At 46.4% G+C, this 23,807-nt stretch overlaps 2 protein-coding genes across 2 annotated transcripts in view; both read right to left on the reverse strand.

The window, feature by feature from the left end:
• The window catches only part of LOC148035443 (uncharacterized), a 154,517-nt gene that overhangs the window by 72,491 nt on the left and 58,219 nt on the right, over positions 1-23,807 (reverse strand). The window lies entirely within an intron of this gene.
• Positions 903-3,664, reverse strand: LOC148035444 (uncharacterized). The gene is made up of 2 exons (XM_087678960.1): positions 3,401-3,664; positions 903-1,382 (listed from the first exon to the last, which is right to left on the reverse strand). Exons 1-2 carry the CDS (start codon positions 3,662-3,664, stop codon positions 927-929), a joined length of 720 nt encoding a protein of 239 aa, XP_087535086.1. The 3' UTR covers positions 903-926.

Below are 23,807 nucleotides of genomic sequence, written 5' to 3' on the forward strand. Positions count from 1 at the left end.
GATATCATGAGATGCTAGCATTGGGGACATATTATTAGTAGGAGATTTCAATGCACACACTGGAGATAGACAGAGTGACTTTTATATGCATGATAATGCCATGTTCAAAGAGATCGACATAGATGAAATAGGCCTACGCAGGAGAACCTAGGATAAAGAAGTGAGTACCTATGGAACACACCTATTGACTTTGGGAAGTGCACATAGACTAGCCATCTTTAATGGTCTGCCACAATGGCTAGGATCTGACAATTTGACATGTTGGAATCACAAAAGCAGGGCAAGTATTGTGGACTACTTGATAGGCTCACCAACATTGATACTAGACACCCAAAACTTTAAGATATCTAAGAGACCAATTAGCATAGCAACATGTCACAAGTTTGATATGTACGTACTGTACATAATGTACGGTATGTATTTGTACGTTGTTCCGTAAAGATAAAATTTTTGTGTACGTAAAAATACGTACCATTGTAAAAAATATCAATCTATATGGCATTTCATATCAAAATAAACATAAAAAGATTCAAATACATTTTAAATTGTGAGAGAGACCTACAAGACAATCTAATAAGGTCTTTGCTAATACGCATTTGACTAGTAATCACAAAACCCTTGCCGCATGTTGTAAAACTTGTTGCTTCAGAAATCAAACATCAAATACCAAAACCAGTTTTCAATCAGAGATCAATCTTCAATCACCAATCACCACTCTTAGCTCTATATAAACTGATGAATCAATGTTTACACAACAAAAGTCTCGACTCTCATCCATGTTAAAAGGCTGCATATGCATCAAAACAAACTGAATACAATGCACATACTACATGGCAAGCTGCAACACTACATCATAGAAATGTCCTCAAAAGGCCCATAAGGGCTAGTCCAGAGTCTAGACTCCACAATGAAACGTGATCTAAGAGTCAAAACTCCTCATCAGATGATGATGATGACAATGCACCAAAAGAGAGCAAGCCCCCATCTATCAAGACATTGCCCTCGTCGTCATACTCAGGCTCTACCATCACGGGCACATGTGATGATGTGAAAGATATATCATGAGATCTATGTGCTACATTATCATCTCCAGGCTCTCTCTGAGTATGAATGAGAGCGACAGCCTCATTCGCCTGAGTCCGCTGCGTACGAACAGGTAGCTTCCCCCGATGAATGCTCCTCCATCTAGCGCTCTCTGAATCTACAGCATCCTCACGCAAAGGTATCGCCAAAGCCCGTGCATGTGACCTCGTGACATGGCAATCGATACTCTCCAACTCTCTATGAAGGAGTCGTATAATATCTACCTGCTCGTCTCTGACACGCTGCTCCACGTCGTCCTCAGTAGAGGCTGGCACCATCTTCACACGGGTCGTATCTACCTATGGAAAGCAAAATCCGACAAGTTTGAACCACAAGAAATGACTTAATTATATTGAAATGTGTCAAAAGACATACGACATCGGACAGTTAAATATACCTGCTTGGGTGTCCCCAAAGCATGATGATCTCGCATGAGCTTCATGTTAGCTCGACAATACACTAATCAATCCAGCTGAGCGGTACTAAGTCAATTGCGGATCTTCGTTTGAACCAAGGAGTAGGCGCTCGAATTGCGCTCACAAGCACCAGCAGAACAATCCTACAATCACGAATCGCGATACGATTTTGGAGTCAAAACCCTTAATGAATTAAACTTTAAAGATGGATGCAATTGTGAAAGAGTCAAGAGTACCTGCGAGAGGATTCGGAGAGCAAGATGAGTCAGCTTTGGAAGACCTTGTCTTCCATAGCTCTGCCACCACGTGAGAAAATTTCGTCGCCTCCTCTCTCAAAGCCACCGCTCTAGCAAAGGATGGTCCTAGATTATTCATAAAACTCACCATCTCTGCATCAACCTCAAGTTGCTCATCCTCATCGTACATTATGTTGATGTACTAGTCTTTCTGCATGAGCAGAGTGCTCTCACTAAACAGCTCTAGCTTCTTGTAGAAGGGATGAAGCAATGCAGCCATCCCATGAATGGGACGGCTCATAAACGTCCATCGCCGCTCTACAATAGCCAGGATGTCACCCCGGCTACAAATTGACAAGCCAACATTCCAACAATCATTATATAATATAACTTTAAACATATTGTTGCAATGTGCATATTATTCAATATTAATATAATCAGCCAAGAACAATATCCAAGTGTACACTCACCGAGACTCCGTCAATGTCGTACAAGCGGCAATATGGCAATTCATCTCCATGAAGAGATGATAGACCAATCCAAGAGTAGAGCCCTCCATATCTGTGACTCAAAGGAGGACATGGATAGGCTGCAATGCCACTGTCAAGCTCTATATCTCTGTCCAAAAGGCCTCATCAAGCCTTTCTGTTGAATGTATCTAGTGGCCTCTGTCTACGCATGGTGCATAAACCTCCATTTCGGGTCCACCATAGCCTATAGTACTGGGTCCCACAATCTATAAAGTCTCTGCAAGACCAGGAACATATAAGAAAACCTGGTCTTCGAGGGTCGCACCATATCAAGTGCACTATGGCTCCTGAAGATGGCCAAAGCCTGATGTTTTTTTCGAAAAAATGTAGTAATCTTCGTAGCATCTGCAACATGAGGTTGCACCCATGGCAACTTTCCAATATCCTCCATCAGCAGGTCCAAGCAATGTGCAGCACAAGGAGTCCAAGCAATGCGAGGAAACTCTACCTCGACCAATTCACCCATACGCCTGCAATTTGAAGCATTGTCTGTCACCACTTGGACCACATTCTTTGGCCCAACATCCAAAATTGCCTGTCTGATGTGGCGATAAATAAACTCAGCACTGATGGATTCTCCTGCCTTTCTTACATCCACAGCCCACAAGAAGTATGTGCCAAGACATGAGGACACCAAAATATTGATAATGTGTTGTCTACGCATATCACTCCAGCCATCAGATATGATGGTGCACCCAAAAGACTACCATCCTACCTTGATAGGTACCAATGCCTTGTCTATCAAGGCTTTCTGCTCTTCAAGCATCGTGGTACACATTTTGTTATACTCCACCCTGGACCACAAGTTTGTGTGGCCAACCTCTACTATGGCCCTCACCATTCTCTTCCATTGATCAGTCCTCAGTACATTGAAGGAGATGTTGAACTCCACAAGAGTGCGAGCAATCTCCATCTCAGCCACTTTTTGTCTCTCTTTCACCCACGAAAGAGATGACACACGTGAAGGCAAAGTACTCTATCTCAGCACATGCGCATCATCATCCTCATCAACCTCCTATATGACACGGGCCCTCTTTCTACCCCCTATAGGCTGGCTATCCTGTGTGGAAGAATCACCCATCTCCCCCACAAGCACATCATGAAGTGCATCTTGAGTGTGTTGGCTGCCCCTTACCTTCTTTGAACTCTTTGCTGTTGATGAATTCTCAGCAATGAGTTTGTCCTTGATATCCAGCATCACCTGCTTGCACCCACCACAATTGCCGGTGGTGCCAATACCTATCAAGTGTATCACAACACGAGAAATTGTGCTCGTGAGCTCGAAGTTGCAATACTTGCACTGCCATCTACCTGTGCCAGAATCAGCTTGGGTCGGTGTATTAATAACACGGATGACATTGGTGTGCTCCTGCCAATAGGGGTTGCATGGCTTCCGCATATTGGATCCTGGAAGCTATGTGACACAAAGAAAGAGAGAGACAGAGCTTAGAGCATACTCCAAAGAAAGAGAGAGAGAGAGAGAGAGAGAGAGAGAGAAACCAGGAAGCCTTCTCTGCCTCTGCTCCAGACGATGTTCTGGAAGCTACCGTCGAGCCAAAAACTGTCCTACGCTCCTTTTCGGTATTTTATGATCGCACGGTGATACTCTTCTTCACTGGTCCCATCCCGCTGCTTTCCCGTATTCGCCAATGGCTGCAGAGTCTGCTACAAGGGGAATGTGTTGAAGAGATTTTTGTTGGATCCCGGGGTTTTTTTGAGGTCCTCTTGAAAACAGAGACGCACCGTGCTGCTCTTCTATCTAAACTGCCTTTGTTTTTTGATCGTCGGTTGGTTCATGTGGTTCCATGGCGCCCGATGGCAGATTTCCAGCACCTCCTGCAACGTGAATGCCCTGTGTGGGTAGAAGTGGAAAATTGTCCGGCTGTTTATTGGCCGCTATTAAAGGATGCTATGGCCGCTGTGGGCACGGTTCTGGTCCCTCCCAGTCTCAGGGCTGTGAATCGCAACCACTTGTGCATCTTATGGGATACTGCACGGAAACGGCCTGCATGGTTACGCCTCAATTGCTCTGGCATGCATCCGTTACACTTTCGTTTGAAATGGGGCAATTTTGCTGGCCATTGCTTTTCCTGTGGACAATTGGGGCACTTTATGGCTGAATGCCCCGAGCAACAACACGTTTCAGATGCAGCTCATGTTGCTCCGCCCATGGAAGATATGGTGTGTGATGCTCCGTCGCTGGATCCTACCCACCCGCCCCAAGTTCTGGCCAAGGTAAACAACAGGTTTCGGGTCTGGATTCCCGTGCTACTGATTGGGTTGAAGTCCGTGCCAAAAAAGGCAACAGGATTGGTGCTGGCATGGAAAGTACTGGGCCTACTACCTCACACGATTCCATGCGAACATATATGCGCAGGAAGGAAATGATGTCGTCCGAGCGCTCTGCTCCTGCTATGGTTTCTTCAGCTCCCCGTCATCAGCCCGCCACGAAAATGTATTCGGATCGTCTCAAGGGTCCACCTGCACAGCTGGCTTTTGATACCAGAGCAACGTCATTACTCCGTGGGACCATCGTTACCCACGTTCCAACCCCAAGCAAGCCGATATGCCGTCAACTTCCAAATCTGGTCCTCAAAACTCTTTTGCGGTGTTGGTAGATTTCTTGGATGAGGGAGTCCTGGACATTCTCGCCGACAAAGTCAAATCGAGGCAAGCTGTGCCTCGTACCTGATTGTGTTTTGTATACACATGAAAATAGCCACGTGGAATGTGCGAGGAATTTGTTCTCGTCACAAGCAACATGCCATTGTGGACTGCATTGTATGAGAATCAGTGGGATGTCCTGTGTGCTGTTGAGCACAAGAGTCACAGTGACGCCGGTAAAGTTGTGGATTGCCATGGCTTTCGTTTGTTCTATGCAGGAACACAGGCCATGCATTATTCGGGTGTGCTCATGATTGTACATGCCAAATATCAGCCTGTTCTTATTAAAAATGATGTTCATGGCCACTTTTTGGTGGTTGAAATCTTATTCGAAGGGGAAATCCTATGGTTACTTGGCCTCTATGCTCCGAATGATTCGTTATCTCGCCGGGAGCTTTGGCAGACTTTGCAGACTTCCTTGTCACTTGGCAGACGCGGCTTCTTCATGGGGGATTTCAATATGTGTGTTGATTCTTCCCAGTCTACATCGGAGCACTCGGTCATGGATGCGCCGGAAAGTCGTATGTGGCACGACTTCGCTCTTGCTGTTCTTAAGCAAGATCTTTGGTCCTGGCTACCACCCGTCTTCTCCAGGCTTTACTTTCCATTCGGCCCAGTATGCCACAACATGGTCGCGGTTGGACCGCATATATATCATGCACAATGATGATTTTCTGCCTGAGATGCTCGAAACAAAAGTGTTGCAGCAATATGTCTTGTCGGACCATTTCCCTCTGCAGTTCGAGTTGCTTGCACAACCCATTGCCCCCTTCAAGCAATTTCTGGAGAGACTCCCTTTGCGTTTCAACTCCTCTTACTTAAAGCATACAATTTTTCAGGGCTATATGCAGCAATTGCTTGACAGATTCTCCTTGGACTTTTCCTCGCAGGGCATTGCATCATTTGACCGATTGCTCTCTAATGTACAGCGGGTTGCTCGGCAATATGGGATCTATCATGCCTCTCTTTGTCGGCGCCGTCGACAGGCAGCGGAGGACCTGCTGCTTTTGGTTCGCTCCCTGCTGATGGACACTCTGGATGATGCATTTCTGCTTGCACTGGCCCTACGGGTGGCCGATCTTGTTAAAGAATTCCAGTTAAAATCGTATCAGCAGGCCAAATTGCAACATCTAACAGAGACTTTGCAAGATAGTGCATGTCAGACCCATAAGTTCTTTCGAGCTCTCCATGCCTCTCCTGCTCGAGAGAATTTGACCAGACTCGAGGATGCACAAGGCCACCTTATCCTGGATCCACAGACTATTGTGCATATGTGCAGGAATTATTTCCGTGACCTTCTCGGTTCCGCTTCTCCTCCTTCAGCCCAAATTACTCAAGCCCGTTCGGTCTTTTATGACCTGGTCCGCAATCAGCTACCGCAGGACATGCAAGCTACTCTGGAGTCAAATATTGGTGAAGCAGAGGTTATGGATGTCTTGTTACACTTGCCCAAAGATAAAAGTCCGGGTTGGGATGGTCTCACCAATGAGTTCTTTGAAAATTTCGCTACCCATTTGGCGAAACCATTGCAGGCTCTGTTTCAGCAGGTGTGGGAAACGGGGATCATGCCTCCCTCATGGAAACAAGGACTTATTAAACTGCTTCCAAAAGTTCCTTCGCCATCTAAGTTGACACACTGGCGCCCCATTTCTTTGATGGGTTCCATGTACAAAATCTTTTCCAAAGTAATGGTGAATCGGCTCCATAAGCATCTCCCTGCCCTTGTGCACCCTCTCCAGTACGGTTTCATTAAGGGCCGAAATATTCTACACAATGTTTTGAATGCCCAATTGGCCATTGATTATGCCCGGCATTCTAATCAGGAGGTGGTGTTGATTCAATTGGACCTGGAAAAGGCTTTTGACTATCTGGACTGGTCTTTTGTTGCTGACCTTATGTCCGCTATGGGCTTTGGTGCTCGGATGTCTCGTCTGATCTACACCATTAGTGCTGCGGCGTCTTTGCGAGTCATGCTGAACGGAGGTGTTACTGAGCCATTTGTCCTTGCCCGTTCTGTCAGACAGGGGTGTCCTTTGAGCCCTTTATTCTTTGCCCTTGCGACACATCCAGTTCTTTCCATGTTATCACATATGGCCGCCTCTTCCCAGTTGGCCGGACTGTCGCTTCCTACAGGACAACATTTCATTAGCCAATCCCTGGCGGATGATACTTTTATGATTTTGCATGCGGACAAGGATAACCTTCGAAAAGCATTGGATGTTTAGGGTCTCTTTGGCCAGGCGTCAGGCCTTCGTATCAATCCGCTCAAATCAGCCATTCTAAGCTGCACGGAGTCGGATTTGCAATCCTTGGACTGGCAGGGTCTGGTTGTTCCTCGAGGTTCCATTGTCAGGCATCTTGGATACCCATTGGGTGTTGATGTTCCCCCAAAGCAGCTTCTGCAGTGGATTTCTCAGAAGATGGTGGCAAGTTTATGTACTGGAAGTCTCAGGCCTGGCCTTTTCATGTTCGCCTCAAAGTAGCCCAGATAATTATGTTGCCAATGATCACATATTTCTTGCCATTGTTGCCCTGGACTCCTACGACTCTGAATGCTCTCACTCAGTCTATTCGCTTCATGCTCTGGAAGAAGGACTCATTGCATGCAGGTATTTCCTGGATCTCGTGGTCGCATGTGTGCACCCCCAAAAGCATGGGTGGCGGAGCTATTTTAGATGCCCAAACTCACATGCAGGCACTCCATTGGTCCCTTTTCCGCACCATGTGCTCGGATGATCATCATCCGTGGGTCGCTATCGCCCGTTCTTTCCTTGAGGATCATGGGCTTCGTCATGGCAATACCCGACTCCGGAGTTCTTGGTGGCACGTTCTTAATGCGGATTCACGGTTTTCCAGTTCTTCTTCATCACTGCTTACTCATTTGGTGTGTTCCTGGAAACACGTCCTTCGAAAGGCTCAGTGGCACCCAACGGAGGATCGCCTGGCTACTAACTCTTTTCAATTGGAATTACTGGCAGTCTCGCGTCTACTTTCGTGGAAAGGTAAACATGAGCTTAGACCACAATTCAACCGGATGGCACGTTTGGGCTTGTCTTCAGTTGCGGATGCCACCCTTGCCAGTCGCAATGTGCTTATCTCGTTTCGTACTGCTAGGAGGATTTTCCGAATCCCTCGTGGATACAGGCCTTTATGGGAACAGCTCGTGACGGTGCTCCAGAGCAGACAACCCTTTCCTGCTCTTGCTTTGGATCATCCCTGGCAGGATTGGGACCTACAAGGCCGGCTGCCTTTGAGCAAAGCTTCTGCTAATCAAGTGTATCATCTCCTGATTAAAGATAATCAATGGCTAGTTACTAAAGCGAATGCTTTATGGGGATTGCGTAAATCCCGCTCATGGTGGAGGGTCACTGTGATGGAGGGCTGGGTCAACAAGACACCCTTTAAATACAAAGTCTTTCTTTGGAGAGTGATAATTGGGGGTCTTCCGCTTGCTTCGGCTCTTTCCAAGCAACGAATCTCCAATGGCACCTGTTTCTTTTGCACCACTACTATGGAATCCGCCCGCCACCGATTTATTTCCTGCCCCGTCGCTAAGAAAGTCTGGTTATTTTTGTCGGCCGTTTGGCGAGGGGTGGTTGGTATCACACTGCGCCCCTTTGATTGGGTTTTGGGCCAACCCAAATACCCTACTCCCACACAGCCACATATGAAGCTCATGTATCACTTTCTTCAATATTGGGGCTGTTGGCATAACTGGACCATTCGGAATGCTTTTCTGTTTGACTCCGCCCATAATGTTCAGCGGCATATTGTGAGGCTTCAGGGCCTCTTGTATTGGCAGTTAGATCTTCTCCATCGTTCTGATTTGCTCTCTACGGAGGACTTCCGTCCTTGGCATATGGCAATTTCCTCCGTATCCTTGCCATGAAATTGTAACTTGTAGTACTTAGCACCTCTTCGCATGATGACTTGCATTGTCGTCATGTATCTTGTAATCAAGTAATCTTGTATTTTTTTCGTAATTAATACAATTACCTTTTACGAAAAAAAGAGAGAGAGAGAGAGAGAGGGGGGAGAGGGACTCGGGAGGGAGCGAGAGAGAGACAAAATTAATCATGCAGTACATTGGCCGCTCACGGTTGAGAGAGAGAGATAGAGAGACAATACAAGGCAGAGATGCATCATGAGGGAGCAAGGCCATGAGCGAGAGAGAGCGTGAGAATTACCTGGTTGCAATGTATACACTATGCAGAGACAAAGCGAAATAGAGCCAAAGGCGAAATTCCGAAATAAGTCCAAATTCGTACATTGAAGGCCAAAAAGGGGTTTTCAAAAAAAATAAACGTATGGATTGATCCATACGCATACGGGTCCGTACAATACAATCTGTATGTACGTACGGCTGCAACCTTGGCAGATCATGCTATTTTGACATTCATGCTCTCTGGTGTACATATGAAACATGAAACACCATGCCTCCCTAAACATCCCAAATACTACTTTATAGAAGACACATCACACATCTACAGTGGTTCTCTGCAGACTAGTTTACATACATTGGACTTGAATAGATCGTTGGAAGAATGTACAAGGGATTTAGCAAAGGCCATGCATGGATCAGCCATGTATGCATTCCCACACACCTTGCCCCGATGTAGACCCACACAATCTATTGCTCCCCAAAATTATGATGATAAGTGTAGTCACCCGAGCTTGCTTACAGAGAGAAGTGGAGCTAGGCACTTAGACACATCGCCAAGCAAAGGCGTTCTTCAAACGCCTTGTGCGGAAGAAGAAACGAGACTACTTAGCAAAAGCAAAAGCAAAGATATATCAACTATTTTTGGGGCGGGATAGTAAGAGCGCATGGAAGATGTTTCATGAAAGATAGTCCCCCCATATAGATTACATCACCAAATGCTTGGCTTGACTATGGGAGACAGTTGTATGACTTGCCAGGACAGCCACCTATGGAGTCCCCCACAAGCTTGTAGGCCAACACAGTGGTCTTTCTTCACATGGAAAATGGTTAGGGATACAATTTAAAGATTACAAAATGGGAGGGCACAGGATGAGGATGGACCAGTAGCAGAACATTTCTCACATGCTTATGGCATATTAGCACCCATATTAGCACATATGTTCAATAGTGCAGTATGTGAAGGTTTTCCTATAAGTTTGTCAGACAATACTATAATTCCGCTATTTAAAAGTGGTGATCCCCTGATTCCTAGCAACTACGGGACTATCATGATCGGTCATACTTTGGCCAAGGTATACGGATCTGTATTGGAGCATGAACTCAGTGAGTGGGCTGAAATGCAAGGCAACAGAGCACAAGGACAGGCAGGTTTCAAATGAGGATATACCATACTGGACCATATTCTCACACTTAGAGCCATTATTGAGGAGGGTCCAGCCCGAGACAAGAGGATCTATTGTTGCTTTGTAGACTTTCTCAAAGCTTTTGATACAGTGCCTCGTACACACATCGTGTAGTGATTGCAAGACATTGGAGTACCACAAGGTATACGATGGGGTGTCTATGCATTATATGAGGCAGTGATAGGCCATGTACGAGCACTTGGGGGGCTATCAAAGAGGATTGACAGTACCATAGGAGTAAAACAAGGATGTCCACTTTCACCCACATTGTTTGGTCTATACATGGATGAAGTGTCTGATTACATAGACCGAGGAGGAGCTAGAGCCAGCCTGGTAGGGGTGCTAATACCAATATTACTGAATGCAAATAATATTGTTCTCATTTCAGATTCACCAGAGGGATTGCAGTGCCATCTAGATGCTTTGCCCATCTTCTGTAGAGATAAAGACCTCACATTGAACCTTGGGAAGACCAAAACCATGGTTTTCAATACTTCAGCAACATGGGTGACTAGATCTATGTACCAGTTCACATTTTGGGGAGACATACTCGAACATGTGAGGAAATATGTCTATTTGGGAGTCACCTTCTCTGGCCCACGTTTTTTGTTGGGAGGGGCATCAGAGGCACGTTTGGCATGTGGATACGCAACACTAGGGCGCTTGAGAGTCAATGTGCTCACATACAGTTCCAGGAGCCCCGCACCAAACTCTGGTTGTTTGACACCCTAATCACACCTACATTACTATATGAAGCAAAGGTATGGGGTTGCAACTTATACCACAGGCGTCTTAGCCCACTCACTGATCAGATTGGAGTAGAGAGGGGTTATTATGATGGTTGGGATAGCATGGAAAGGCCATTGATCATGATGATAGCACGCGTGATTAGGAGTAAGCCCTCCACCCCACATCCCATTGTCAGAGCAGAGGTAGAGGCAACACCTATAGTTACGAAGGCACTCTTCAAGGTAGTGACCTTTTGGCACAGACTATGGGAACTTCCACGCCATATACTCTAGATTGGTACTAATCTCATCTAGACAACTAGCAGCAGGAGGCAAGAAGAACTATTGGTTTTCACAGATGGCGATTTAGATGAGCCTACATGGTTTGGATATTGACCCATCTTCCACCTTAGGATTATAGCCTTGACTGCTCTACACTTTCTCTCAGTCGATTAGAGCTGAGCCAGGTGATCGGAGCTGATGTCTTGAGGATTGAGACAGCAAGGACATAGATCCATCCACCACTCCCTCTAGGATCGAGGATGGAGTTCTACAGGAGTCATTTCTTGTGTCTCTTTGATGATGGTTTCACTATTCGGCCAGCATATATAGACACCCATCTCTCCCATAGCGTACAGATTGCTATCGGACAGATTTGCACCTCCTCACATAGGCTTTAGATGGAGACAGACAGATGGACAAATACCCTAGCAAAGGATAGAACTTGCTAGCTTTGTGGTCGAGAGCCTGAGACGAAGGAGCACTACACATGGAGATGCACACTATACTATGACATATGAGGACGGTACCACTGCCTCTTCTATGATGGATTTGAACCCCTTCGTTGCGTCATGGAGTACGAGGACCAGAGATGCCTAGGTCTTTTCCTCCTAGAGCTCGAGAGGTGCCGAACTACACTACTGCAAGACGGGAGGCCAGCTCATCCAAAGGAACACACATAGAGAGCAGTGAAAGACTTCTTCTACAGAGCCGACTCTACTAAGACTACCAGCCTAGCAGAGACAGAGCCACCTCGCCAGACACCTTACAGGCCACGCCGTGGAGTCACATTGGATAGAGCCATTTCGCTTCGTCGAGCAAAACAATCCCATCTACTAGGACCACGTCCGAGGAGGCCACACCACAGTCGGATTAGAGCCATTATCAGGCGACACCAAAGATTCACCACCAGGAATATCAGTGAAGCAGCTAGAAACCGCATCATAGCTGAGATCATGTGCAGATCTTGAGATCAACTGAGCCCATAGTCTCCACCACACTTTTGTACATGGTTCTATCAGATCTGGTTCTCCTTTCCTTTCCTTTTCTTTTCTATCAATGGAACTATAAAGAAATACCCTAACACAGAAACATAAACAAAAATCGTACAACAAAGCACAGACTGATAAAAGAACACAGTTAGTGTCATAAGGGCATATATTTTTGAAACCTCGCTTAACATGTGGATTAATTTTTAATCACATGATTAAGTAGATGTTGCACATGTGAGGTGCAACTAGGGTTAAAGTAAATTTACGAGCTCGAGACCCGAAGAAATCACGGGATATCAAAGACAAAAGTTGCTATAAGTTATGCCACATAGGTACTTGGTGGTATCTGGTGCCAGTTGTTGGCCTATGTCATCCATTTGGCAATAAGTGTCAATTGGGGACACTAGAGAAGTGGCATTTAATGGTACCTAATGCCAATCTGATGGTCAAAGATAATGTAAAGATACTCGAGAATGGAAGTTGCTTAGCCAATTTAATTATTGGCCAGTCAGATTATTTTTCACAACGCCGAAATAATTATTAGATTAATTTTCAATATTTTAAGGCTGAAAATTAATATTTAATTATGAAAAATGCTGAAAAAACTATTTGGAAAGGCTGCCACTTGTGAAAAATGCCCATGCAAGACTGAAAAACGTCTTTAGAGGCTGGAGAGAGTTATTTCTATAGATTCAACCTGCAAAAGAGAGGGAGGGGAGGCTACTGGTCTGATTTGCAGCTATTGGAGGACCTTCTGAGGCACCCAGGGCAAAAGAACACCAATCAACAGTACGAGACAGCATCTACAGGCTGTTGAGGCAGGGCAGCAGCAGTAAATGACTGATTTTCTTCAGTTCTTTGCATCTACATGCTCTTGTGGCAAGGCAGCAGCTACACTTGACTGATTTTCAGTCATTCTTCGAGACAAAAATTTGAATTTTCTCTCTCTACAGCTTTCCCTCTCATCTCCTAGCCATTTCACAGCCTTGCTCCGAAGATATCAACATTCGGACCCTTGGAGACTGAGAAATTGCAAATTTCTCTATTGTAAACCCTAATTTACAGCAGAAATTAGGGTTTAGCAGAGCAGCCTTGGGAAGTGTGCTAGAAATTGGAAGCTTCAAGACTTGGATTCAACAAGGCTGAAGGTGAATTTCAACTAAATTCAGGTGGAGGACTAGCCAACCATTGAATTTGGGGCATTTCCATCGTAAAGGAATATGCGGACGTATTCCCTGAAGAGTTGACAAAACTCCCGCCTCAAAGAGAAGTGGATCATGAGATTAAGTTAGTACCAGGAGCTGCGCCAATTGCAAAGAGACCTTATAGAATGTCCATACCAAAAGCAATTGAGCTGAAGGAACAACTCAAGCAACTGCTAAATCAAGGCTACATCCGGCCTATCAGTTCACCATGGGGAGCTCCAGTACTATTCCAGAAAAAGAAAGATGGGACACTTCGATTATGTATTGATTACCTAGGGTTGAATCAATCTACAGTCAAGAACAAGTACCCTATTCCTAGAATAGATGAGCTTCTTGATCGTCTTCAGGGTGCAAAGATCTTCTCCAAGATTGACCTCAGGTCAGGTTACTATCAAATAAGGATCAAGGAAGAATATATCCCCAAGTATGAGTTATTAACTACAATATATACTATCTGCAAAGGCTCTTAATGTCCCTTCACTCTTCATGAAAAATCGATGTATAAAGTAAAACGAATTGCAAAATTTTCGAATACACCTTCAAAATTTAAAGAACAGGTTTAAAAACATTTGAAAAAAAATTAATTATGAAAAGTGCACATGTAATTTGATTCAAGAATCCCTTCAAATTTTTGACTAAGAGGTTTTTGTTATTGCTACAAAAATGTTTTTCATGAACAGTGCGCCCCCCCCCCTCTCTCTCTCTGTGCTCCTTCCTTATGCCCTTCTTTCTCCTCCTTCAAATCAAGGGGCAAAATAGATTAAAGACTTGCTGGTCACTTTGGACAGCAAGGGGAGTTGAAATACCGAAAGGGATTGAGAGAATCCCGTTGTAAATTAACTTTTTCTTCAATAAATCTTAAAATATACCGAAAGGGGTGTCAATTTTGGAGCCAATCGAGTGTGCATTGTCCAAGATCAGAATGTAAATTTGTATTTTCAGATTTGCATTTATTGTTTGCTGCTGTAATTAAGTTATAATCGGGGATTTACCACCCTATCCAAGGAGGAAGGCTGCTTTCAGTTAGAATTAGGGTAACTCAAAGACAATGAATACAGTGAATAAATGAAGTGATATAACTATTGAATAATACAATATGCTCAAACAACAAACACACTATGCAGTGAATGAATACTAAACCTCAAACTCTTGTATCTCAAGGATTAGGGCAAGGGTAATGAGCTGAAGAGTGTGTCGTATCTCAAATCACAGCAAGGCAACCTCCGAATGTCGAACACCAGCAAACACAGCAATGAGAAGCTAGATCTGATGCAGACAACAGTGAGAAGAGAGAAAGACTAAAAACGCAGACAGCAAGTGAGAGAGACTAAAAACGCAGGCAGGACAGTCTGCAGGAGAGAGAAAGACTAAAAGCGTAGGCAACACGTGAGAGAAAGACTAAAAACGCATGCAGGACAGCCTACAAGAGAGAGAAAGACTAAACACGTAGGCAAGACGGCCTACACAAGAGAGAAAGACTAAAAACGCAGGTAGCAGGACTGTGATGACGTGGCAGACTCTATGGCAGCAGGTTTGCACAAGAACAGCAGTTGTCTAGCTGGAATAAACTCCAAACTGTGTGAAGAGGGCTCGAAATCAAACGCCAACTAATGGAGACAGCAATGGACAGCTTTGGCTAAGATGTCCTTCGTGAACGGGGTGTGGGCAACAATCTGAAACACTTGAAATCCGCAAAAACGAGATTGGACAAGAGTGGAGGGTTCGTTGCCTATTTATAGAAAATTAGGATTCTAGATCCTCTCCCACTTAACTCTCTCGATCCGCTCTCCATTTTAGGGTTTTGGCTAAAATAAGTCTAAAATAAGCATGTTTTGGAACTGTTTAAGTGACTAAGTACATTTCTTAGCACAACACCCCCTCTCAGGCCCAAAATAGGGCTAGAAAAGTAGGCTAGCCTAAATTTTGATTTACCCCAAGACGTCCCACCCCAAAGCAGCCAAGGCATCGAACAAAGGGTACACGTCGACTGCCCAATGGCCTCCCAAGACTACAGAGGCAATGGTTATCTTACCAAGGGAGCCCAAGTGATCACCCCAAAGAGGCCAGGGCATCGGGCCAAGGGTACTCGCGTCGACTGCCCAAGGGCCTACTAAGTCCTACAAAGGCGGAGACACTGGAATATGAATGTTTCTATAAGATGCTGGTATATGTGGAGGCACTAGGACATGGAAGCCTGATCCAAAGTGAAACTAGGACACAACAGTATGACTAGGTCCACTACGTGAAGCCATAGAGGTGGCCTAGCTTTTCTTCAATGTAATCAGAAGTGTCTTTCACCATGTCCGAACTTTGAGGAGCAAGCTGATCGGCCCACTCTCGCTCGGTTCTCGGCATAGTTGATTCTGGAGATTGAATCGGTGTTGTTGTGTTCGAAGTCATTTGAACCTACTGTTATTCTTGCTTTTTGTATAGAGCTTTCAGATCAAAGGCCTAGGTTTCTCGGAGAGTACCAAGCTCTAATACCATGTAAAGAAATGCCCTAACACAGAAACATAAACAGAAACCGTACGACAAAGCACAGACTGATAAAAAAACACAGTTAGGGTTAGAATAACTCAGAGACAATGAACACAATGAAAAAATGAAGTAATATAACTACTGAATAATACGATGTTGAAACACCAAACACACTATGCAGTGAATATATACTGAACCTCGAACTCCTATATCTCAAGGATCAGGGCAAGGGTAATGAGCTGGAGAGTGTGTCGTACTCCGAACGGATCTCGAATCGTAGCAAGGCAACCTCGGAATGTCGAACACCAGCAAACGCAACACTGAGAAACTAGATCTGATGCAGACAACAATGAAGAGAGAGAAAGACTAAAACCGCAAGCAGCATGACTGTGATGACGTGGCAAACTGTACGGCATCAGGTCTGCATAGGAATAGAAGTCGCCTGGCTAAAATCAGCTCCAAACTGCATCAAGAGGGCTGGAAATCAAGCGCCAACTGATGAAGACAGCAATGGACAGCTTTGGCTGAGATGTCCTCTACGAACAAGGTGTGGGCAGTAAGCTGAAACACCTGAAATCTGCAAAAACGAGATTAAACAAGAGTGGAGGGCTGGCTGCCTATTTATAGAAAATTAGGGTTCTAGATCCTCTCCCACTTAACTCTCTCGATCCCCTCCCCATTTTAGGGTTTTGGCTAAAATAAGCCTAAAATAAGCATGTTTTGGGCCTGTTTAAGTGGCTAAGTGCATTTCTTAGCATAACACGAACAACACTACACATGGTTCAACCCTGGTATAGTCCCATCGTATAGTTATTTGCAGTATTGTTTCATAGGCCACCCACTTATTTATAATGTTATCTTTACCTTACTGATGACATTAGACATGGATGTACTCTGGATTTTGTCTCATAGGCCACATTGGCCTTATGTAGGCATTAATATATCTTTATTTCTTTCTTCTTTCTCTTTTTTTTTTCGTAAAAGGTAATTATATTAATTACGAAAAAAAGGTACAAGATTACATGATTACATGATTACAAGAGACACGAGGGCCCTAGGCCAACGTGTGGGAAATCCCCGTACTAATGCACGAAAAAGGTTACACCAATCATGGCAACGACCCAGAGGCAATTGCCATATGCCAGGGAAGCAAATCCTCCCGAGGAAGCAAGTCAGAGTGCCGGATGAGATCTATCTGCCAATGCAAGAGCCCTTTAAGCCTGGCAATATGTCTCGGTACATTAGAGGCCGAATCAAAGAGAAAAGCATTGCGCATGGTCCAAATGTGCCAGCATCCCCAGTATCTGAAAAAGTGAAATAAGATCTTCATATGTAACTGTGGCGGTGTGGGGTACTTTGGGCGCACAAAAAACCCAATCGAAAGGAGTTAGTGAGGACCCCACCACCGCGCGCCAGATTTGCGACAAGAGTGACCAGATATTCTTGGCAAGCGGGCAAGAAAGAAATCGATGTCGGGCCGATTCCGCAGTAGTGGTACAGAAGAAACAATTGCCATTCGAGATTCTACGCTTGGAAAGGGCCGAGGCAAGAGGAAGACCACCAATCATTACCCGCCAAAGAAAGACCTTACATTTGAAAGGTGCCCTATTCAGCCAGCCCTCCATCACCGTTGCCTACCACCATGACTGCGATTTCCGCAGTCCCCAAACAGTATTAGCTTTCACACCCAGCCATTGGTGATCTTGAATGAGAAGATGATACACCTGATTAGTAGAGGCCTTTTCCAGACTCAACCGGCCTGCAAGGTCCCAGTCCTGCCAAGGATGATCCACAGCCAGGGCAGGAAAGGGTTGCCTACCCTGAAGCTCCGACAAAAGCTGTTCCCATAAACCACGGTATCCGCGCGGGATCCTGAAAAGTCTCCTAGCAGTCCGAAACGATACGAGGACATTGCGAGTGACAAGGGTAGCATCCGCAATCAAAGTCACACCTAAACAGGCCATGCGGTTAAATCTCGGTCTAAGCTGATGTTTGTCTTCCCATGAAAGTAATCTCGATACTGCCAACAATTCCAGCTGAAAGGAGTCAGTCTGCAAGCGGTCCCCCATTGGATGCCAACGGGCCTTTTGGAGCACCACTTTCCAAGAGCCGACCAAGTGCAGTAACAGAGAGGAAGAGGGACTGGAAAATCGAGAGTCAGCATTAAGGACATGCCACCAGGAGGCCCGAAGTCGTGTATTACCATGGCGTAGCCCGCTGTCCTCAAGAAAATAACGGGCTATAATGGTCCACGGGTGATGATCCACACACATGGCACGAAAAAGAGACCAACGAAGAGCCAGCATATGAGTTTTTGCATCCAAAATAGCTCCACTACCCATGCGTTTAGGGGTACATGTATGTGACCATGAAATCCACGAAATACCTGCCTGCAGTGAATCCTTCTTCCATAGCATGAAACGAATGGGATGAGTGAGAGCCTTCAAAGTAGTAGGCGTCCACGGCAGCAATGGCAGGAAATACGTTAGCATTGGTAGCATAATTGTCTGAGCCACTTTGAGGCGGACATGGAATGGCCACGCTTGCGACTTCCAATACATAAACTTCGCCGCCAATTTTTGTGAAATCCACTCCAGTAGTTCCTTTGGCCGTACATCCAATGGGTATCCAAGATGCCTGACAATGGAGCCACGGGAAACCACCTGGCCTTGCCAGCCTAACGACTGTAAATCAGGCTCCGTGCAACTGAGTATGGCTGATTTAAAGGCATTGATGCGAAGACCAGAGGCCTGACCAAAGAGCGTCCAAACATCTAATGCCTTTCGAATGTTGTCCCTGTACGCCCGCAAAATCATAAAGGTGTCATCAACCAAAGATTGGCTAATGAAGTGCTTCCCCAAAGGAAGAGACAATCCTGCCAACTGAGCAGAAGCCGCCATTGAGGATAACATTGAAAGGACCGGGTGAGTCGCCAGGGCAAAGAAGAGAGGACTCAAAGGGCAATCTGACCGAGCGCGCAAGGACAAATGGCTCTGTAACCCCACCATTGAGCATAACTCTTGAAGAAGCCGCAGCACTAATGGTGTAGATCAATCGGGACATCCGAGTACCAAAACCCATAGCAGACATGAGATCTGCAATGAAAGACCAGTCGACATAGTCAAAAGCCTTTTCCAAGTCCAATTGAATCAATACCACTTCCTGACTGGAGTGCCGCGCATAGTCAATAGCCATTTGCACATTTAAGATATTATGCAGAATGTTGTGGCCCTTAATGAAACCATATTGGAGAGGATGCACAATAACTGGAAGGTGCATGTGAAGCCGATTCGCCAGCACTTTGGAGAAGATTTTATACATCGAGCCCATCAAAGAAATTGGTCTCCAATGTTGCAGCATTGACGGCGAAGGGACCTTTGGAATCAGTTTGATAAGGCCTTCTTTCCATGAGGAAGGCATGACCCCTATTTCCCAAACCTGCTGAAACATAACCGCCAATGGCTTCACCAGCTGCGTGGCCGAGTTCTCAAAGAATTCATTAGTGAGACCATCCCAACCAGGACTTTTATCCTTAGGCAGGTGTAACAAAACATCCATAACCTCCTCCTCGCAAATATCCGCCTCCAAAGTGACTTGCATATCAAGTGGAACCTGCTGGCGGACCAGATGATAGAAGACCGAGCGGGCATGCGTAACCTGGCTAGAAGGCGAGGGAGAAGAATCAAGAAGTTCCATAAAATAATTTCTGCACATATTGACAATGGTCTACGGATCAGTGACCATGCGACCTTCCGAATCCTGGAGTCTAGTCATATTTTCGCGAGCAGGAGAAGCATGCAAGGCGCGAAAGAACTTATGAGACTGGCAGGCACTATCTTGCAATGTGTCAGTCAAGTTATGCAGCTTGGCCTGCTGATAAGATTTCAACTGAAACACTTGAATAAGATGGGCCAAACGCATCTCCAGTGACAGCAGAAAATCATCATCTGGGGTATCCACGAGCAACGAACGGACCAAAGCCAGTAAGTCCTCTGCTGCATGTCGATGTCGCCGACAAAGAGAGGCATGATGGATCCCATACTGCCGAGCAACCCGCTGCACATTAGAGAGCAGCCGTGCAAATGAAGCCAAGCCCTCAGAGGCAAAGTCCAATAAGAACCTCTCAATCAATTGTTGCATATAGCCCTGAAAAATTGGATGCTTCAAATAAGAGGAATTGAAACATAAAGGGAGCCTATCCAGAAACTGCATAAAAGGTGCAATAGGTTGTGCCCGCATCTCAAGCTGGAGGGGGAAATGGTCCGACAATGCATATTGCTGCAAGACCTTCATTTCCAGCATCTCGGGAAGAAAATCATCCCCCTGCATGATATACATTCGGTCCAACCGCGACCAAGTAGTTGCATATTGTGCGGAATGAAAAGTGAACCCTGAAAAAGAAGGGTGAAGCCACGACCAAAGATCTTGCTTAAGTACGCGCAAAGCAAAGGAATTCCACACCCGGCTTTCCGTCGCATCCATTACCGAATGCCCTGAAGTGGACTGAGAAGAGTCAACACACATATTGAAATCTCCCATCAAAAACCCCCTTCGGCCAAGTGACATCGAGCCCTGCAAAGTCAACCAAAGATCCCGTCGGGATGCGGGATCATTCGGAGCATAGAGGCCCAGCAACCATAAAATCTCTCCTTCAAATAAGACTTCGATTACCAGAAAGCGGCCCCGCACATCATTTTTAACAAGAACAGGCTGGTATTTCTCATGGACAATCATCAGCACGCCCGAATAGTGCGTAGCATGTGTCCCTGCATAAAACAGACGGAATCCATGACAATCCACAACTTTTCCTGCTTCACCGTGACTTTTGTGCTCAACTACACACAATACATCCCACTGGTTCTCATGCAAGACAGTCCACATGGCATGTTGCTTATGGCGAGAGCAAATGCCTCGCACATTCCACGTGGCTATCTTCATATATCTTCAAAAAAAGGAAGTCAGGAACGAGGCGCCTGTTGCCTCGATTTCACCTTTTCCGTGAGAGCATCCAGGACACCCTCATCCAGAAAATCAGCCAATACTGCAAACGAATTCTGGCGACCTGCTTTAGAGGTAGAAGGAAAATCCACTGCCTTGGGAGTGGGGCCGGGATAACGCCGATCCCAGGGTGTAATCACATTACCTTTTGTATCAAACGCCAGCTTAGCAGGTGGGCCCTTGGGACCGTCTGTATAGACTTTCCTTGTAGACTGATTACGAGGGGCAGACGGGGCCATAGTACGCGCAGCATGCTGTGAAGTGAACATTTCTTTCCTGCGCATATACGTGCGCACGGAATCCTGTGAAGTGCCTCAATCCAATCAGTGCTACGGGAATCTAAACCCAAGACCTATTGTTTGCCTTTATCCACGACATTAGGTGGCTGAAGGGCCTCTTGTGCCGGGGCATCAAGCACCATGTCATCCTTAGGCAGCACAACATGCGCATCCTTGGAAGACGGTTGTCTTTCGGGGCATTCGGCCATAAAATGCTCCAATTTACCACATGAAAAGCAGTGTCCTGCAAAGTTGCCCCATTTCAAGCGAAAATGCAAAGGATGCATGCCAGAACAATTGAGGCGAAGCCACGCAGGCCTTTTCCTGGCCGTGTCCCATAACATGCATAAACGGTTTCGATTCATAGCCCTGAGGCTTGGGCGAACCAGCACTCTTCCCACAACTGCCATCGCATCCTTCAACAATGGCCAATAGACCGCCGAACAATTTTCCACTTCCACCCACACCGGGCATTCTCGTTGAAGCAGACGCTGGAAGTCTCCCATAGGGCGCCATGGTACAACATGGACCAAGCGGCGATCAAAGAATAATGGCAACTTGGACAGGAGCTCAGCTCGATGTGTTTCCGATTTCAACAGCACCTCATAAAAGCCGCGAGGTCCAAGGAAGATCTCCTCAACACACTCCCCTTGCAATAAATGGTGCATCCACTGGCGAATATGTGAAAGCACTGGGATCCTGCCAGTGAAGAAAAGTATAACGGCACGGTCATAAAACACCGAAAAAGACCGCAAGACTGATTTCGGGTCCACCATGGCTTCCAGCACGTCATCAGTTCCCGCATCAAAAAAAGTTTCATTATTATGCTGAACATAATCGCCAAGCAGAGTATTGGCAAAGTCCAACAAATGCTCCCAGTCAATCTCCTGCGAATCCACAGGATCAGAGGCAACCTGAGCATAGGAACGTTCCTGAGGACCCATTGGCTCGTCAAAAGTATGCTTGGAGCGTTTGCCCGCAGGCGGCAATTCAGAACCCGGAGGCATCTCCTCCGTGCACGGCACCATATCCTCCGGCTCCTCTGTATCAGAATCAGGGCCAAGGGCTGCCACCGTCCGGTCTAGAAAATCCATATCTAGGCCAGCCATACTACTGTCTTCTCTCTCTGTCACGCTCTCTCTCTCTCTCTCTCTCTCTCTCTCTCTCTCTCTCTCTCTCTCTAGTGGGCTCTCTCTCTCTCTCTCTCTCTCTCTCTCTCTCTCTCTCTCTCTCTGAAGCGGCAGAAGACTGGTTACAACCAGGCATGCAGGTATGGCGAGCAAGACGTCAGACCAGAAACAGCTGCGCGTAGGTGGAACAGGCGAGGGTTTCTCTCTCTCTCTCTTTCTGAAGCGGCAGAAGACGGGTTACAACCAGGCGGGCAGGTATGGCAGGCAGGTATGGCGAGGGTTTCTCTCTCGCTCTCTCTCTCTCTCTCTTTCTGAAGCAGCAGAAGACTGGTTACAACCAGGCGTGCAGGTATGGCGAGCAAGACGTCAGGCCAGAAACAGCTGCGCGTAGGTGGAACAGGCGAGGGTTTCTCTCTCTCTCTCTCTTTCTGAAGCGGCAGAAGACGGGTTACAACCAGGCGGGCAGATATGGCGAGCTGTAACCAGTCGGGCAGGTATGGCGAGCGAGACGTGAGGCCAGAAACAGCGGCGCGTAGGTGGAACAGGCGAGGTTCTGTGTTACGACTTCCAGTGGACATGGCGACAGGTCGCCATCGAACCTGCAGATCGCTCGCCCTGCTCTCTCTCGGCACGTTGACACAGCGCAGGACACCGCAGGCTGCAGGCGTCGACGGGTGCCACCGAAGGTCAGGTCACCATCGCTCCGTCCCGACAGCAACTCTCTCTCTCCCTCTCTCCCTCTCTCCCTCTCTCTCTCTCTCTCTCTCTAATGCAACACTTTTTCGCCCTTCCCATGACAAACAACTTGCCCAATATTCTGTTGCCACGTGCCTGCCCCACCTTTTGCCCCTGGACCCACTTGGCCTGACCCACCTTCTGCACCCAGCTGGACCCTCCAGCCTGCCCTGGGCATGGCTGCCTCCCCCCACCCGCTCGGCATCCCTGGTTCCAGTTTGAAAACCATGGCATTCCAATGACTGCCCTGGAGCTGAACAGATAGCAAGTCTCCAAGATACAATGGGGTCCCCCAAGCGAAGTCAGGTATCACCAACATCCAGCAGCCACACAAGAGGGGAGAAGAGTGAGAAATACTCGACCATTTGGACCAGCAACAAAAGGTGACAAAACTCCCACATGAAGAAGGGGCCAGGGCCTAGAGGTGCTTCAGGACGTGCAAAATGCAAGATCAAGGTATGGGAAATATCAAAGAGATGATGGCAGTAATGTGTGATGAAGCCATACAACAAATCAGGGAGGAGATGGCTAAGAAAGTGCAAGAGTAGAAGAGCGAAATATCAGAGGAATTTGCAGCACATTTCACCTCTTGTATGTCCGACAAGAGAAGCATCTCTCCAAGAGAGAAATAGAGCGATTGAAGAACTCCGAAATGAGATCTGCCAATTATGCCACTACAAGGTTTAGTTTGAGGAGCACTTTACTCATA

This window comes from Lygodium microphyllum, chromosome 5, assembly GCF_053477565.2.
Source record: "Lygodium microphyllum isolate KBCC chromosome 5, Lygodium_microphyllum_v1.1.10, whole genome shotgun sequence".
Taxonomy (NCBI): Eukaryota; Viridiplantae; Streptophyta; class Polypodiopsida; order Schizaeales; family Lygodiaceae; genus Lygodium; species Lygodium microphyllum.

Excerpts from the sequence above, each read along its gene's own strand:
- LOC148035444 (XM_087678960.1), bottom strand. The coding sequence starts at position 3,664 with ATGCGGAAGCCATGCAACCCCTATTGGCAGGAGCACACCAATGTCATC. Across the intron at positions 1,383-3,400 it reads CAGCAAAGAGTTCAAAGAAG|GTAGATACGACCCGTGTGAA; the intron begins GTAAGGGGCAGC and ends TGCTTTCCATAG.